Genomic DNA, 17,447 nt, shown 5'->3' on the forward strand with positions numbered 1-17,447 from the left:
ATGCCTTGTAATTATACTTGCTTTTTAGAACATGTAAATTAAATGAAAATATGCCTGATCTGCCGCTAAATTTCGCAATAATTCTACTAATATTATTCAGCCGTTTCTTGGTGTTGTTAGTTTGTTGTGTTGGGAGTGATTGTGGACTTGAGTCATCTGGTAGTTATAAAAATACTTTACAAGTTAGGCTAGGTTAGGTTGGGTTTGTTAGGTTAGGTTAATAAGGGTTAATTTGGTTAATATTATTACTGGTGATTATTCAATCTTCTTAATGGAAAAGCAACTTTAATCAATTGTAAATTTTACACACAAAAAATGAAATGGATGTTGTACATAGATTTATATCTTTTTTAAATATATGTTTATTAAATTTCTTGAATAAAAACTCAAAACAAAAATCTATTTAAAACTTTATTATTTAGAAGGTGGACTATCTATAATACAAAGTAGAACGATGTCTGTCTGTCCGTCTGTCTGTCTGTCCCTTAAGATCTCGGTAACCACTGAACCGATCGAATTCTACTCTTCAGGGTATCTACCTATTGGTCCTGTGGTGGTTTTAAGCTATTTTCTTTGGGGGTGGGACAAAAACCAAAAAATCCCCCCCAATTTTTTTTTTTTTTTTTTTTTTTTTTGAAGGAGATTTCCATGGTCCTTTACGATTTTCGCCATATTTTTTTTTCACCTCTTGGGGCAAAGCCCATAGAGGCTAGGGGCGAAGCCGCTAGTATTTTTATAACTAAATTATTGAATTCTTAGTTTTAAAGATAGTTTTAAGTTAATCTAGTGTTAGTTGAAAAGCATTCCTTGAAAATTAATGACAGAACTGTCGCATGGTCCATCGTCTATCCTGAAAACTGGCAAGCTAGCCGGCTGATCAGTTAGCAGGTTCACCGACTGGTCTGCTGGTTGCTCATGCTCAGAAGGCTCTTCTAAGTCTAGTTTTTGTTAAATGGGAAACTCTAAAGGATGTTTATTGAAATAGCATATAAATAAATATTATTATCATTATGATTCATAGGTAAATATAAAACAAATTTGATAAGGCAAATAAACATTTTATATTATTTGTCTTTATAATCTTAGAATAACCTAAAATAAGTCTTTTATTCAAACTTTAGAGTGTCCCAAAAATTAGTCCTACCATTTATGACTGAATTTGTTAGTTTTGCTTGAATTCTAGCAACCATACTGTTAGTCATGTTAGTACTTAGTTGGTTATCTTCTGATAGCATACTAAAATTTAGTAGCAGGAATGTGGATCTGTAGTCTAATCTAATCATCGACTAATATATACAATATGGAGATTTGTATTTAGATAAGAGTCTCAAATGTAAAAGATATACTAAAACATTAGCAGATGATCCCCCTTTGTAATTTTGATGATCTGCTTGGGATAAATTAGAACTAGAAGCTGTGCCCCTAGCATTTAGGGGCTCTGTATTAAACGGGGCAGAAAGAAAATAGAAATTAGCTTACAACCATCCGAAGACTTAAATCCAAGAATGAAATAGCCTAAAACCATCACAGGACCGATGTGAAGCTTACAGAGAACCTAATCAGTTCAGTGGTTATTGAAATTATAAACTTCAGTCAAAAAATACTTACTACTTTATAGAATAGGATAAACCTTATTTAGGAGTTCATTAAAGGGGAGGTGGGTAATAAAACAAGATGATCTTCAATATATAAATAAATAACTAGTTTTAGATCCACATCCCTGCAATTCATAAGCTGATCATCAATCATACTGCTAGTCATTGACAGAGGGTCATTCATATCATTCTTAGTATCATCATTCTTTACGTGAATTATGTGCTTTAAAGGCTCCTTGTGGGTGTGACTAGATTGTGTGGCGGGTTTTTTAACATCATTGGCTGTGCTGCTAGCAATAGCATCATTCTTGTTATCCCCAGCGACTTGGCAATACACAGGGTTGCGGGACCCAGCACTGGTTAGATCTTTAAGATTCTTAAAATACATACGGCTCTCCAGACGGTCAGGAATCTTGGGCACGTCACTGGGATGATATTTGTAGTAGTTGCGGAATTGATTCTGCTTCTGCGCATTTGTGTAGCTTGTCGACGGGACGGGCATGTCCCTTTCAAATCTCTGGGACCATCTGAAATGTGGCATCTCTTTTTGTGACACGTGGATGCTGAAGGTTGGACCTTCAAACATTGATTTCATGCTTTCAACACCTCCGGATTGATATTTGGTAAAATATTCATTTTCAGCGCTGGCCTTGTTTGATAGTTTATTAAAGCCTGCATCTTCTATTTTCCCGGATTTTTGTAGGGCCGACATTTTGGTGAGAATTTTAGAGTGTCCAACTTTTTTACATAAATGTTTTATTTTTCCTTTTGTGATTCCGGCTCCACAATCTATAACCTCTTCAGCTTTGGAGGCGCATTTTTCTAGGCGGGATTTTATTTGGTCAACATTGGCCATTTCTTGATTTTTGATGACAACCCTGGTTGTGTCGGTTACATGGCTTTTGATAAATTCAGTATTTACCACAGGTAAACTTTTAGTCATGATGCTATCCTCAGGTTGAAAATGCATCATTTTTTCCTTCACATCCCCTACTTTTGATGTCATTAGATAAGCTCTTGAATGTTTGGTAGGATCTGTTTTGTTAGTCAAAGATCTGCTGCTGTACAAACCGGTTTTTCCCTCAGTGCTCTGACGGATAGAATGAACCTTTTCATGCATTTTGCCAAATGTTTCATCTAGGCTATTGTTTTCATTATCGGTAAGGTCAACATTGGAGATTGACTTTTCAGGGATGTAGCTTTTTTCAAGGTATGTTCCATTTTTGGTAGATTTTCTTGGGGAATTCATGAATGAAGCGTATCCTTCATCATTCAGATTTTCAGGGATACTAGAGGTAGATTTACTTTGGGGACTGTCTTTATCTAGATTAGTTTTTCTAGGTCCTGGCAAGCAAAGATCAAGCTTGCATTTACCGTTGGAGATAGCTTTGTTAAAGGACGAAGTTCTAACTGGGACCTTGGGTGGGGAATCTCCAGTTTCTTCTTGTGGATTTACTGGACAAGGCATGCTTTCAAATGATTTTCTAATTTCCTTCACCTTATTCGGAGGAATATCATTTACATCTTCTTCAATAGATGTAGTTAGAGCAGGGGGAGCATTGCTAATGCTTTCAAATTCATTCTTGATTTCACGAACAGTTTTTTCGGGTTCATCATTATTTTTAGGCTTTACAAGAGGAACATATTCACGTTCTTCTTTCTCTACTTTTGGCTCAGGTTCATGTACCTCCTCAATAGGTTTGATATCAATCTTTTCTTTGGGTGGTTGATAGATGACGGTATGCATAGAAGTACCAGAGCTTATGCTATCAGAACTTTGGGAGAAGGCATTTCCAAGTTTCCCCTTGCGCTTTCTCCTAAATGATTCATATTTTTTTTTATCAAAAGATATTATAATTCTTTAATAAAATGATAATTGGCAACCTTGCTTGTACCTTTTCTGACAAAATTAACTTTTTTGTGCTTAATATTGTTTGAAAATATAATTATATTCCAATACTTTTATCTAAAAAAACAACAACAATGGTTTAAAAATTAATATTGTAATCAAGACATCCTACTACTTTAAAGTTGTAATAAAAATGTGTATCATTCCTGCCAACTCTGAATTCATCTTCAGAATCTGCACTTGCCCAGTTGTCAATAATCCTGCAATATAACATTAATATATAGAATTTTAGAAGTAAGGGGTAGAGGAAGTCAACCCCTCATCCGCATTTACAATGTAAGTGTAAAAAGGAAAATAAAAAATATTCTGGGGGTGTCATTTCTCTTGGGAGGGTAAGATTCTCTAACCAGTACATTTTTACAGTAAAAAGAGATTACATCAGGCTTTAGATTTTTTGGTATATTAAATTTTAATTTATTTTAAGGGAACCCTAACAAATGAGCATAATTTGATAGATTTAAAAACTTATATTACAAAATTTATCTGATAATTTTATTGCAGCTAACTTCATAAGAAATCTTTAAACACATTAACAAACAAAAAACATAGACAACTTTTGATACCACAAAAAAATATTTGAAAAAAACGTATATTTTATCTTGTGTAGGTTAGTTTTGGTTAAGTAAGGAATCTTCTATATTTAATGCAAACAGTTTGAGGAATCTGACTTTAGGCTTTATTAAATAAGATTTTTTAAAGCTAAGCTTTTCTATAATTAGGGTCAGTCCGTCTGTCACAGAGATAAAGCTCTTTTCGTTAACTTAGGCATGTTAGAATTGTCCTATCGATTTCAAACTGTGCATGGTGATTCCTATAGTAGTTAGGTACTATTTGGAAAGCGTAGCAACTCTATAAGCATTACCAGAATGCCCGTACGTCCATTTTAAACATGTTGATTTTTTTTACTTTTTTAACAACAAATTTTTATGTGATCTAATCATCCGATTGATCTGATTTTTAGTATATTGATTCCTGGGACAACAAAGTAAAATGTTATAAGCGAAGCAACTCTATAATCAAGTCCTAAAAATGTAAGTATGTCCATAAACATTATCCTGTATTAAGCAGTTTTTCAACTAATTTACTTACAATTTTGCTTCGACTCTTATATATTTATATTCTGATTATTCAGTTCTGACACTATACAAGTTTTAATGTCCGTTTGTCCTACCGTTTCAGTGCTTCGCTTTTATGGATGTTGTCATCCTTGTTTATTATTAATTACCTTGAAACTGCATCATTCTTTTTATCATCATCAGAAAGGACCAGGATAAAATCATTATTCTCATTATGCTCGTATTCTTCATTTTCTATATTAAAAAGCGATATAAATAAAATCTTTTTGGTTGAAGATTTTAAGAATTTGTTTTCCTTTATTGGTCCCCTTAATAAATTGATTTTTTTCTATTTCTTTTCCTTTTTATAATTGCAAATAGAACAACAATTATTTCAAAATAAAAGGGAGGGGAAAATATTAAATCATTATCTGGCTTATTTATTAAGATATATTAATCAAAAGATAGAAAAAAAAAGAAATATTAATAAAGAAATAAAAGAGGTTGTAATCTAAGATATACATTTATGTACTCTTATGGCTTTGGCTATAAGAGCACTCTAATGGCATTTACTCTATTAGTGCTACATGAGTAGCGTATTACAGACATACACAAACAGACAGTGTGAGGAATCCTAATCTTTACAGAACACGTTTTGCATGTTATAGTGGGAATCGAACCTAAAAATCATGACATCCCATTAATCAAAATTACAATTACGCTTCCTAAAGAATAGCAAACTCTTGGCGATTGATCCCTCGGCTTTGCAGCAGCTACAGCAGTGGGTTTGGCAGCCGCAGCAGTTGGTTTGGCAGCTACAGCAGTTGTCCTTGCAGCAGCAGTAGATTTCTTGTCAGTTTTCTCTGCTTGTGGCAGTAACATCATTGGCACTTTGCCCTAAAAACAGGGATAAATTACTGAAAGAATCATAAATTGTTCAAAGTATTTAAATATACATAAATAAAAATTGAAATGAGGGAAGTGGGGTATTTTTTCCATTATGTTTAAAACTGCACTGTCTTAAGGGGCTACCGTGTACCAAAAATAACCTAGCCTAATCTATTCTCAGGTAAAAAAATAATACAAGAAAAACTATCCGCTCCCCCTTATTTTTTAAGTTAAAAAAAAAACTGTGGATGGCGGTTTCAGTGTCGATAGGAACTTTGATAGAAAGAAAGGGATTTCTAAACTAAAACCTACTTTGGGTGGTTGATAGCTCCACTGCTCCTGTTTGTTCTCCTTGAAATTTACACGTTTCATCAGCTCCTCATTTATGGTCTTGGACAACTTCATTCTCTCCTCCTCTTCTCGGGACCTGTATAATTCATGAGTTTAGATGTACATTTGTAGGAAAGGTGACGGGTTCGAATCTCTACCATGTTTACAATTATGCCTTTTTCTGGTGTGTTACATTCATAATATTGATATTAAGAGGAAAAACGTTGTCCAAAAAAAGGCACAACACACCGAAATGCATAGTTAAGACTTCCAGTCAAAGTTTGTACAAAAACAATTTTTATTTATAGTTAGGGTTGGAATTATCAACGAATTTACAACTAAGGTCTGGCTCTATTTTATTATTAACCATCTCTAGATGAATTAATCAGTTATGTAAAGGGTATTTTATGAATGGAAATGCTAGTACCGTCCTTGGCAGACCAAAAAAAACGTAAGTTGCAAACTAAAGAAAAAAATATGGAACATGAATTATTATATTTTAAATATTTTTTTAGATAATACCAATAAAAAAGTTAAAATTATAGCAAAGAATTTTATAATCAAACTGAAGATACCCTACCTTAATATTTTTTTTTACCTAATTCATTAACATTTTATGTGGTTACGATATCATGCAATATACACAATACACTAATGTTACTTATAGTCGATAGACTTTATTACCTGGATCTAACTTTGTCCACCCTGACAATGTTCTTCTCTGCCTCTTGTAGGCTCTTCACCACAATATCCGGCACGGGCTTCACGAACAAGGTCTGCAGAGGCCGAGCTTTGTCCGTCACCTCGATGGCAAAGTCATGGCGTGAGGGTGATCTATAATATCAAAATAAGTACGATTAAAACAAAAGAAGAAAAGGCAATGCATTTTTAAAAGATATATTCATATATTTTTTTATTCTAAAGTAACAGTATATATTTATGTCAGCTAAGATTTCATAAACGGCTTTCATTTTTAAAACAAAAAAATATGGAAATGTGTACAAGTCCCACCAACACTTGTGCATGGAAAGGCCCCACTCCCCCACCCCACGAAAAATATGTTTTCTGTCTAAAAAAATTATTTGAGGTAACTGGACAAAGTGACTCAAAAATCAACCATAAATATGAGGGATTATCCATATCTTTTTTAGTGAGTTTCTTCCCAACTTTCCCGCTCATCTCCCTAATTTTTATGACGTCACATGGCTGATTTTTTAGACACTTTGTCCAGTTACTTGTTTTGATAGACTACTGGCTATAGACAATCCACTAGTTTAGCTAGGTAATATAATTTCTGTTGCCTAGATGTTACAAAAAATATATCTTTTTTTATAAAAATGAAAGTTTTTTACTAGTGGAAAAGTTGACAGCAAAATAATTCATTTTCAGGTAGCATGTCAGCACTATCTATTTGTAAAGCTTTTTTAGTGCCTATAAAAAAATTATGTCATACTGGCCTACCATTTGTCAATTAAAATATATACCTTCTGGCATGCGATTAGTAATTCAGTCTTTGTTATGGCCTTTCATTGGTCAATTGTATTGAATGACGTCATTTTTTATAGGCACTATAAACGGCTTCTCTATTAGTGATTACCTAGAAGAATGAGCAGAACTAGCATTGCTGGCTCTATTACTCAGAATATCATTCAGCTGATCTTTCAACACTGTCACTTGGTCATTTGACAGAGAGCTACGGGACCTAAACATTATAGAACAATAAAGTTTACATTATATATTTTTTGCAATAATAACAAAACCACGGATTTAAAGGGTTAAGATAATGACCGATAAATTAATGTACATTGATGTATCGTTTGAACACTTAACTTAATATATCAACCTATAAAAATTCACTAAAGTCTCCAAAGTTGTTAAGCCAACGAATAAGAAAACTACAAATTATGCCCTAAAAACCGGTTTTTACAAAGGCCTTTTTTTCGAAGATTTTCTAATTTAAAGGTTGTAAAAAAATGCGCACCTTTTTAAAATTCAAATTGCACAGCTTGTGTTAATAGTTAAAATGTTATGCATATCGTTAGAATCGTCATAAGCTCTAGTTTTTGAAAATATAAATATCTTTTTTGTGCCATTTGTAGTTTAGGAGCTTCATTGAAAAATGTGAGAAAAAGGTTGAAAAGTTTTAAGTTATTTTCTCTTATTCATTCGAATCCGGTGGATAGGAACCGGTTCTCATCCATACGAAAAAACTATGTCTAGCATCGTATTATATCCAGCTTTCTACGAATATAGAAATGTACAATCATAAGATTAAAACTAGTTTTTTTAGCCGGTGACTTCGTCACCTAGGGGCTAAAAAAACTAGTTTTAATCTCATAATTGTACATTCTATATCCGCGGAAAGCCGTTTATAATACGATTCGAGAAATAACTATTATCACATTTTATCACGTAGCTCCTATAACATACATAGCACAGGAATGGTTTTTATATATTAAAAAACTAGAGCTTATGACAATTCTAACGATATGCATAACATTTTAACTATTAACACAAGCTGTGCAATTTGAATTTTAAAAAGGTGCGCATTTTTTTACAACCTTTAAATTAGAAAATCTTCGAAAAAAAGGCCTTTGTAAAAACCGGTTTTTAGGGCATAATTTGTTGAAATAATCATTTTTAAATATTTGAAACATAAATGTCCCATAATAGGTTTTCCAAATATATAAAGCATTTTACAAAATATTTTTATTTTCTATGCATAATTAAGTTTTTTTTTTAAATCATTTCTCTTAAATGACCCTGTAGTTTTCTTATTCGTTGGCTTAACAACTTTGGAGGCTTTAGTGAATTTTTATAGGTTGATATATTAAGTTAAGTGTTCAAACAATACATCAATGTACATTAATTTATCGGTCATTATCTTATCTCTTTAGATCCCTGGTTTTGTTATTACTGCAAGAAATATACAAGTTTTTTTTTAAAAAATCATTTCTCTCGAATGGCCCTGTAGAAAACGAATTACAAAAATTTGAGGACTAGTGTAATAAACAACCAATTGTCCCCTCTCTCTCTCAGTAATAAAACACACTCAATAAATATTTTTAACTTTAACTTTTCAGACAAATTCTAAATAAAACTATTTTGGTCTTAGCTTCTATAAAAAAGGTTTACTGTAGGTGGAAATTGGATTACAACAAGGATGACAACATTCATATGTGGCGAAGCATTAAAATTCATAGATTGGCAACCGAACAAAGTGAGTTAGTAGGCATTGTTCAGTTGCCAAAAAAGAGTGGAAGGAAACTTTCAAGAAAATCACACTTCCCTATTGCGTTATGAAATGACGGACGGACGTACAGACAAGTAGAATTATAGAGTAGCTTTACTGCTAAGGATAATTAGGCATACCTGCTGTGCATGTAAGACGACGTAGCCTTGGTGCTGGGATAAGACGAAAAAGCGTCCGGCTTCTGTTTTCCCTCATTTTCTTTCAGCTTCAACCAGCCATTTTGAACGGCAAAACTGCGCGGCAACGAGTTTGATAGATCAAAGTGGCCAGAGCTTCCTTTTTCATTGAAAACCGCCCGCAGATTTTCTACAGACCTGTCCCTGTTGTCCAACCGACTGTCGCCCCGCCACTTGAAGTCATCCTTGTCCTTGACGCGGAACAGAAAATCTCGCTCTTTTTGGGCGCTCTTTAGGGTAGTCAACAGGCCGTCCAACTCCTCCTTGGCCTTTTCTTTTTTGCGCATTTGTCGCCAGGTATCAAAATCCATGATGTCCTCACTGGTAAGTTTGTGCACCTCCATCCTGCTGGCCGCGTTCTCCAACTTCATCACCTTGTCCAAGGTGTTGAAATAATCTTGCAGCTGGCAAAATCGCGGATTTTTTGGGGTTGAATTTATCATTTCATACACGTAGTTTCTGTACTCCATTTGATCTACAACTATAGAAGCATCCGATCTTTGAGACAGTGAGGATAAAGGTCTTGGAAGACTGCATGATCTCCGGTCAAAAACATCAGAAATGTTTGATAATGCTGACTGAGCACGTTCAGCTGACGATATTCTTGACTTCTCCAGATTAGAAACAGATCTTGGAAACATTAACAAGTTTCTCTGCGGTGAATCCTCATTGCGAATAACACCTCGTGGTAGAGTTTGATTTTCAAGATATTTTTCAATCTGATCATATTGTTTAAAAATAGAATCTGTAACAGCTTGTTTGCTTTTCAGGAAAGCCTCCAGAGATGGCTGGGATGTCTTGACATAAGGCCTTCTGGCAGGGTTTTGTTTACCCCTTGGTCGAGAGGGACGTTCAGTTTTAGGCTTATCAGAATATTCTTTGATCAACAACTTTTGGAAAAAGTTGTCGCCAGTAACTTTTTCTGATTTAATGGGAGATATTTTGACAGCTGGTTTTTCATCAGCTGATTTGGCGCGCTTTTTCAGCATCTCCTGTCCATTCTTCTCTTTTTTCTTTTCCTCCTTCTCCTTTTTGGCTCTCCTGCGCTCTTTTCTGTGCTCCTTGTGTTCTTCAGGTGAAGTACAAGTTGTGCAGGGTTTCTTTTTCTCCTTTCTTTCACGTCTGTCAGCGCGCTTCTTCTCCTTCACCTGATTTTTTCAGGGTTGGATTTTATTTCTAATACAATAGGTGGCTAAATTCCCTCCAAGTGCTCAAGCGTTGAATTCCCCCATTCTTAATTAAATGATAAATAATAGTTATTTCTCGCATCGTATTATAAACGGCTTTCCGCGGATATAGAATGTAAAATTATAAGATTAAAGCTAGTTTTTTTAGCCCCGTGGTGCCGAAGGCACCGGCTAAAAAAACTAGTTTTAATCTTATGATTGTACATTTCTATATTCGTAGAAAACTGGATATAATACGATGCTAGACATAGTTTTTTCGTATGGATAAGAACCGGTTCCTATCCACCGGATTCGAATGAATACGAGAAAAATAATTATTGTAGGGGGGGGGGGAATTGCCGATTTTTCTGCTGCGGGAAATCTAACCTTGCGGGGCTACCCATTACCCCATATAACGTAACTTAACCTAACCAGAAGTTACAAATAAATAGAAATCTAGATTTTGCATTGAAAATAAACATGGTTTGAATATGAATAGCAGATACGCCCCTTGCACCTAAAAGCGAAAAAATATCCAACCCTCACCTCAAGCCTTTTCTTTCTACTTTCTTCATCCTAGGATAAAAGTATATTGAAACAAAATAAATTGGTGCCTTCAAACTTTTCTTCAAGTTAAACATTATTTTTTTTGTAAACTTATTTTCTTATTTTACTTACAATTACTTTATAAAATTGTGCTACAATATGTAAAGCATTTAGGGAACACATTAATTTGTAAGCAATTATACTTTCTTTAATTGCCGCTAAAAATAAGGTTTACTCACGGGTCTTATAGTTATTGGTTGAAAAGTTTATACACTACTAGTTTGTAATCAACCAATCGCATAAAATTTACGTACCCAATATTAACTAAAAAATATAAAAGTCTTTGGGTAGAAATATAATTTGCACTCCCATGTTCCCCCATTCACATTATATATCTGTAAATACTATACCTGTGACAATTCATTGATCTTAGTGCTGCTACTTGTAGAAGATTTAGAATACATAGTGTCCTCCTCTTCATAATTCTGTAGGTCATCACCACCATCATCCTTTACAAGATCATTATCATTATAATAATATATTTAGAATACATAGTGTCCTCCTCTTTATAATTATGTAGGTCATCACCACCATCATCCTTTACAAGATCATTAGCATTATAATAATATATTTAGAATACAGAGTGTCCTCCTCTTCATAATTCTGTGAGTCATCACCACCATCATCCTTTACAAGATCATTATCATTATAATTAATATATTTAGAATAAATAGTGTCCACCTCTTCATAATTCTGTAGGTCATCACCACCATCATCCTTTACAAGATCATCATCAATATAATTAATATATTTAGAATACATAGTGTCCTCCTCTTCATAATTCTGTAGGTCATCACCACCATCATCCTTTACAAGATCATTATCATTATAATAATATATTTAGAATACATAGTGTCCTCCTCTTCATAATTCTGTAGGTCATCACCACCATCATCCTTTACAAGATCATTAGCATTATAATAATATATTTAGAATACAGAGTGTCCTCCTCTTCATAATTCTGTAAGTCATCACCACCATCATCCTTTACAAGATCATTATCATTATAATTAATATATTTAGAATAAATAGTGTCCACCTCTTCATAATTCTGTAGGTCATCACCACCATCATCCTTTACAAGATCATCATCATTATAATTAATATATTTAGAATACATAGTGTCCTCATCTTTATAATTCTGTAGGTCATCACCCCCATAATCCTTTAAAAGATCATTATCATTATAATTAATATATTTAAAATACATAGTGTCCTCTTCTTCATAATTCTGTAGGTCATCACCACCATCATCCTTTAGAAGATCATCATCATTATAATTAATAGATTTAGAATACATAGTGTCCTCCTCTTCATAATTCTGTAGGTCATCACCACCATCATCCTTTAGAAGATCATCATCATTATAATTAATAGATTTAGAATACATAGTGTCCTCCTCTTCATAATTCTGTAGGTCATCACCACCATCATCCTTTACAAGATCATTGTCATTATAATTAATATATTTAGAATACATAGTGTCCACCTCTTCATAATTCTGTAGGTCATCACCACCATCATCCTTTACAAGATCATCATCATTATAATTAATATATTTAGAATACATAGTGTCCTCATCTTTATAATTCTGTAGGTCATCACCCCCATAATCCATTAAAAGATCATTATCATTATAATTAATATATTTAGAATACATAGTGTCTCTTCTTCATAATTCTGTAGGTCATCACCACCATCATCCTTTAGAAGATCATCATCATTATAATTAATAGATTTAGAATACATAGTGTCCTCCTCTTCATAATTCTGTAGGTCATCACCACCATCATCCTTTACAAGATCATTGTCATTATAATTAATAGATTTAGAATACATAGTGTCCTCTTCATAATTCTGTAGGTCATCACCACCATCATCCTTTACAAGATCATTATCATTATAATTAATATATTTAGAATAAATAGTGTCCACCTCTTCATAATTCTGTAGGTCATCACCACCATCATCCTTTACAAGATCATCATCATTATAATTAATATATTTAGAATACATAGTGTCCTCATCTTTATAATTCTGTAGGTCATCACCCCCATAATCCTTTAAAAGATCATTATCATTATAATTAATATATTTAAAATACATAGTGTCCTCTTCTTCATAATTCTGTAGGTCATCACCACCATCATCCTTTAGAAGATCATCATCATTATAATTAATAGATTTAGAATACATAGTGTCCTCCTCTTCATAATTCTGTAGGTCATCACCACCATCATCCTTTAGAAGATCATCATCATTATAATTAATAGATTTAGAATACATAGTGTCCTCCTCTTCATAATTCTGTAGGTCATCACCACCATCATCCTTTACAAGATCATTGTCATTATAATTAATATATTTAGAATACATAGTGTCCACCTCTTCATAATTCTGTAGGTCATCACCACCATCATCCTTTACAAGATCATCATCATTATAATTAATATATTTAGAATACATAGTGTCCTCATCTTTATAATTCTGTAGGTCATCACCCCCATAATCCATTAAAAGATCATTATCATTATAATTAATATATTTAGAATACATAGTGTCCTCTTCTTCATAATTCTGTAGGTCATCACCACCATCATCCTTTAGAAGATCATCATCATTATAATTAATAGATTTAGAATACATAGTGTCCTCCTCTTCATAATTCTGTAGGTCATAACCACCATCATCCTTTACAAGATCATTGTCATTATAATTAATATATTTAGAATACATAGTGTCCTCCTTTTCATAATTCTGGAGGTCATCACCTGTCTATTAAATCAACATGTCTCTTGTCTATATATATATTTGTCTTTCTGTCTGTCTATATTTTTATCTGGCAATCTGTTCTTCTGTTTATCTATATATCAAATCTATTATATTAACCTGTTAAATTGTCTATCTGTCTATCTAACTCTCTGTTTATCTGTCTATCTATCTATCTGTCTATATGTCTTACTGTTTATCTGTCTATTTGTCTGTCTGTTTATCTATATAACTGTCTATCTCCTAAACATAGGTCAAGAAAGAATTGTACCTTGTCTTTATCATCCTTCCGTTCCTCCTTTGCAGCAGAGGCTACTTGTTGGGTAAAATCAATTATATCATCCTTCAAATCTTTAGTAATACCAGGACCATTGTTTGTGCTGTCCTCTCCTTGGTCCTTGGCGATGCTTTGGTCAGAGTTTGTTCTTGTTACATGGTTAGGATTACCAGCTATGTCAAGAACCTGTTTTAAAAGGAATACTTTTAAAAAAATGTATTATTTCTTTAAAGACAAACGATAGGTTTTATATTTATGTTTTGTATTTATTTATAATAATTTGTAAGATTTTCTTAGCGTATGTTAAAGATAGATTCTCTAACCAGATGAGCATCAAGGTCATGGTACAAAAGATCAATACAAAAAGATAATGTTTTTTTTCTTCAGAAAACATCTTTTTTCATTAAAAGAAGTATCTGCTCTATGATTGTATCAATAATTGCTTGTGCTTCGCTAGTTATGGATGTGGTCATCCCTATTTTATGATTGATTAGTTAATATATTCCTTGACCTTAAATCTAGATTCCGAAACTGCTCTGCGCTCAGACAAAAACTGTACAAAATCATTCTCCTTCATTTTATCCTTTAGAGACTTTCGCTCTTTTGGCGAGGACTTTTTCTTGTCCCCTTCCTTGTCTTTGTCCTTATCTTTGTCGCTTGATTTAGAGGGCATAGAGTATTTTAGAAGTTTTGACCAACGTTTGACCATGCTTTGGTCACCATCTTTTTTCTTGGTATCCAGAAGATCAATGCCAAGTACTGAGGGACAATTTGTGGCCCTTTCCTCGGTTATTATATAATATCCTATCAATATTATGCCATTACATTATATTTTGATAAAAAAAATTATTCATAAGAAGCAAAAAAATATTGTGAAAATTAAGTACACTTTAAATAAAAATAGTGGCTATGCCCCTAGAAGCCTCTAGAAGTTGAAGCTGAAGTCTTGAAGTTCATTTTCTTCTTGGAACAATTCTTCTTCGTAGAGTCGTGGTACCCTCTCCAAAAATAGTTATAAACCTTCATAGGACCTGTGCGATGCTTCCTTGTAAAGGTGAACAAGATACAGACAGACATCCTGTTACTTTTATATAAGGATAAGTATAACTTTTTGTATTGTATTTTTAGTAGCGAAGCTACTCTATAATTTGAAATGTCCATCTGTCCGTATGTCCGTAAGTCCGTCTGTCTGTCTGTCCGTATGTCCGTCTGTCCGTCTTAGTTTGGGGGAAACGTGATTTTCTCGGCTCCTATAAAAGATAAAAGGCTGAACATTCCCATTATCAAGGAGCACAATTAACTATAAAACATCAATGTCGATAGGACCGCTTTTTAGCAGGTTTTAGGCTATTTTTGTATTTTTCTCATTTTTCTCCATGTCTTTGGTGTTTATGGTCCGATTTCAAAATTTTTTCAGTTATAGAATCAAAATTAAATTTCCTGTCGTTTCAAGAAAACAACTATGACGGTCAGACTGCCTTTAAGCAGGTTTTAGGCTATTTTTTATTTTTCACATTTTTCTCCATACCTTTGGTGTTTATGGCCCAATTTCCAAAGTTTTTTAGTTATAGATATCAAAATTAGATTTCCTTTCGTTTCAAGAACACATCAATGGCGGTCAGACTGCCTTTTTGCAGGTTTTTGGCTATTTTTTTATTTTTCACATTTTTCTTCATATCTTTGGTGTTTATGGTCCGTTTTTTTTTAATTTTTGTAGTTAAAAATATCAAAATTAAATTTCCCGTTGTTCTGAGCATCCAGTATGTAATTTACTTTGACCGTCAGTCTGTTAGTCATAGTACTGAAATATAAATAAATATTAAGAAATTAACAAATGTTGAAAAGGTTTCGTGATTTTTTCCTAATATGCATGCTTTTGTCAACTAATATCTAAATTCTAATTTAATTTTTTATGCTTCGCTACTTATGGATGTTGTCATCCTTGTTAAAGTATCAAGTTATTTGAAACTGCCTAAAGACATAAGACTAATCTAAAGTATTATTAAATACAGTCAATAATGCTGGCTTACATACCCTAGACAAAGAGTACAGGATCTAAAAAAGGACATATGTAACAGATGAACCAACATGGCTATCTTTTAAAGTGATGCTTCATGCAGGTCTAGGTGAGGGTTATGACTATTTTTGGTGAGGGTACCTCCAACCAATTAAGAGAAATCGACAATAACCATACCCTCCCCCCAATATATTTCCTCATTAAAATGTTATGGCTTTCCTGGGTCATCATCTTCTTCAATTTCTGGTGGGGGAGGAGGTGGAAATTCCTCTGCACCTCCCGCACTACCACTAGTATTATCTCCTCCCGGAGAAACGGCAGGAGGGGGCGGAGCCATGGCCTCGGGGGATGAGTCATCACTCCCGCCACCCCCTTCCAGAGCACCCCTACCCTCCAGACCAGTCAGAATAATTCTTGGCTCCACGTGGACATCAGCTGATGTTTTAGCACCAAAAGATTGCAGGTCACGTGATTCAGAGTCATCAGCTGTTCTCTGCTCCACATCCTCATTGGATGAGATCAAAGGAGCAGTATCTTCTTCTAAACAAATTTTGTATCAATAAATATTTAAAAATAAAATAGTATAGCAAAAACTTTCATTTGTACTTTTTATGTTTTTGGAAACAAAGTTCCTTTTTTACAAATAGAATCTTATTTAATTTGATTTTTTATTACAATTACAAAAATTTATATAATTTATTGATTTTAGCTGTTCCTATTAAATTTGATTTTACCTGAAATGTCAGCCAGATTAAGCCAGATAACCAGTGCATTAAGCTTTTAAAAGCTGCAGTTTTCCATGCAACAGCGTGTCCTTGTTGATTCATAAAGTGACGCATCATTTTCCATCAACAAATTTCCCAGATTTTCTGCATTTACAGGTGCAATTCTTGGATTTGTTGCAGTTTTTTTTTGGTGCAAAGGTGTGATTTCAGCATTGTTTTGGGTGTAGGTGTGGGTGCAATTTAATATATTTTGTACGTTTTTTGTGTAATTTTTAACATTAAAGAATGATAATAATAGAATTATTACAAAATAAAGATTAGATCAGACATACTTTACAGCATTTAATATTCTAAACAAAAACCTACAAAATAACTAAAATTCAATTATCAGATTAAAATAAAAGGGAAAAATATAGATTTTTATTGTGATTTTTGTACTTTCATGCAATTTTACCCAAATAGAAAATCATGAATATTTGATTGTGATACACTTTTCCTGTTTCCTATTTTTTAAAAAGAGAAAAGATTTATTTTTGATCATGCAATTAAATAGATAGGATTGAGATTATGGAAAACAATTTTTTGATTTTTTTTTTCATTTTACAACGTCTTTTTGTAAACATAAAAAAATTAATTTTTTAATCCAAAATTTTGAAAAATTGATAGATAGGTCTACATACA

General features: G+C 33.2%; 2 protein-coding genes across 2 annotated transcripts in view; both read right to left on the reverse strand.

The window, feature by feature from the left end:
* LOC145329008 (uncharacterized) overlaps positions 1-17,447 on the reverse strand; it is a 112,358-nt gene that overhangs the window by 13,328 nt on the left and 81,583 nt on the right. The window lies entirely within an intron of this gene.
* LOC145328357 (uncharacterized) lies at positions 1,636-16,378 on the reverse strand. Its single transcript, XM_080171984.1, has 14 exons — positions 16,318-16,378; positions 14,536-14,828; positions 14,019-14,210; positions 11,329-11,427; positions 10,919-10,948; positions 9,150-10,354; positions 7,375-7,479; positions 6,462-6,611; positions 5,760-5,874; positions 5,285-5,456; positions 4,730-4,814; positions 3,620-3,704; positions 3,491-3,495; positions 1,636-3,412 (listed from the first exon to the last, which is right to left on the reverse strand). Exons 1-14 carry the CDS (start codon positions 16,376-16,378, stop codon positions 1,636-1,638), a joined length of 4,374 nt encoding a protein of 1,457 aa, XP_080028110.1.

Source organism: Acartia tonsa, chromosome 9, assembly GCF_053477335.1.
Source record: "Acartia tonsa isolate MP-2025a chromosome 9, ASM5347733v1, whole genome shotgun sequence".
Classification (NCBI taxonomy): Eukaryota; Metazoa; Arthropoda; class Copepoda; order Calanoida; family Acartiidae; genus Acartia; species Acartia tonsa.

Excerpts from the sequence above, each read along its gene's own strand:
- LOC145328357 (XM_080171984.1), bottom strand. The coding sequence starts at position 16,378 with ATGGCTCCGCCCCCTCCTGCCGTTTCTCCGGGAGGAGATAATACTAGT. Across the intron at positions 10,949-11,328 it reads AGATCAATGAATTGTCACAG|GATGAAGAAAGTAGAAAGAA; the intron begins GTATAGTATTTA and ends CTTTTATCCTAG. Across the intron at positions 5,875-6,461 it reads GTGGACAAAGTTAGATCCAG|GTCCCGAGAAGAGGAGGAGA; the intron begins GTAATAAAGTCT and ends TGAATTATACAG.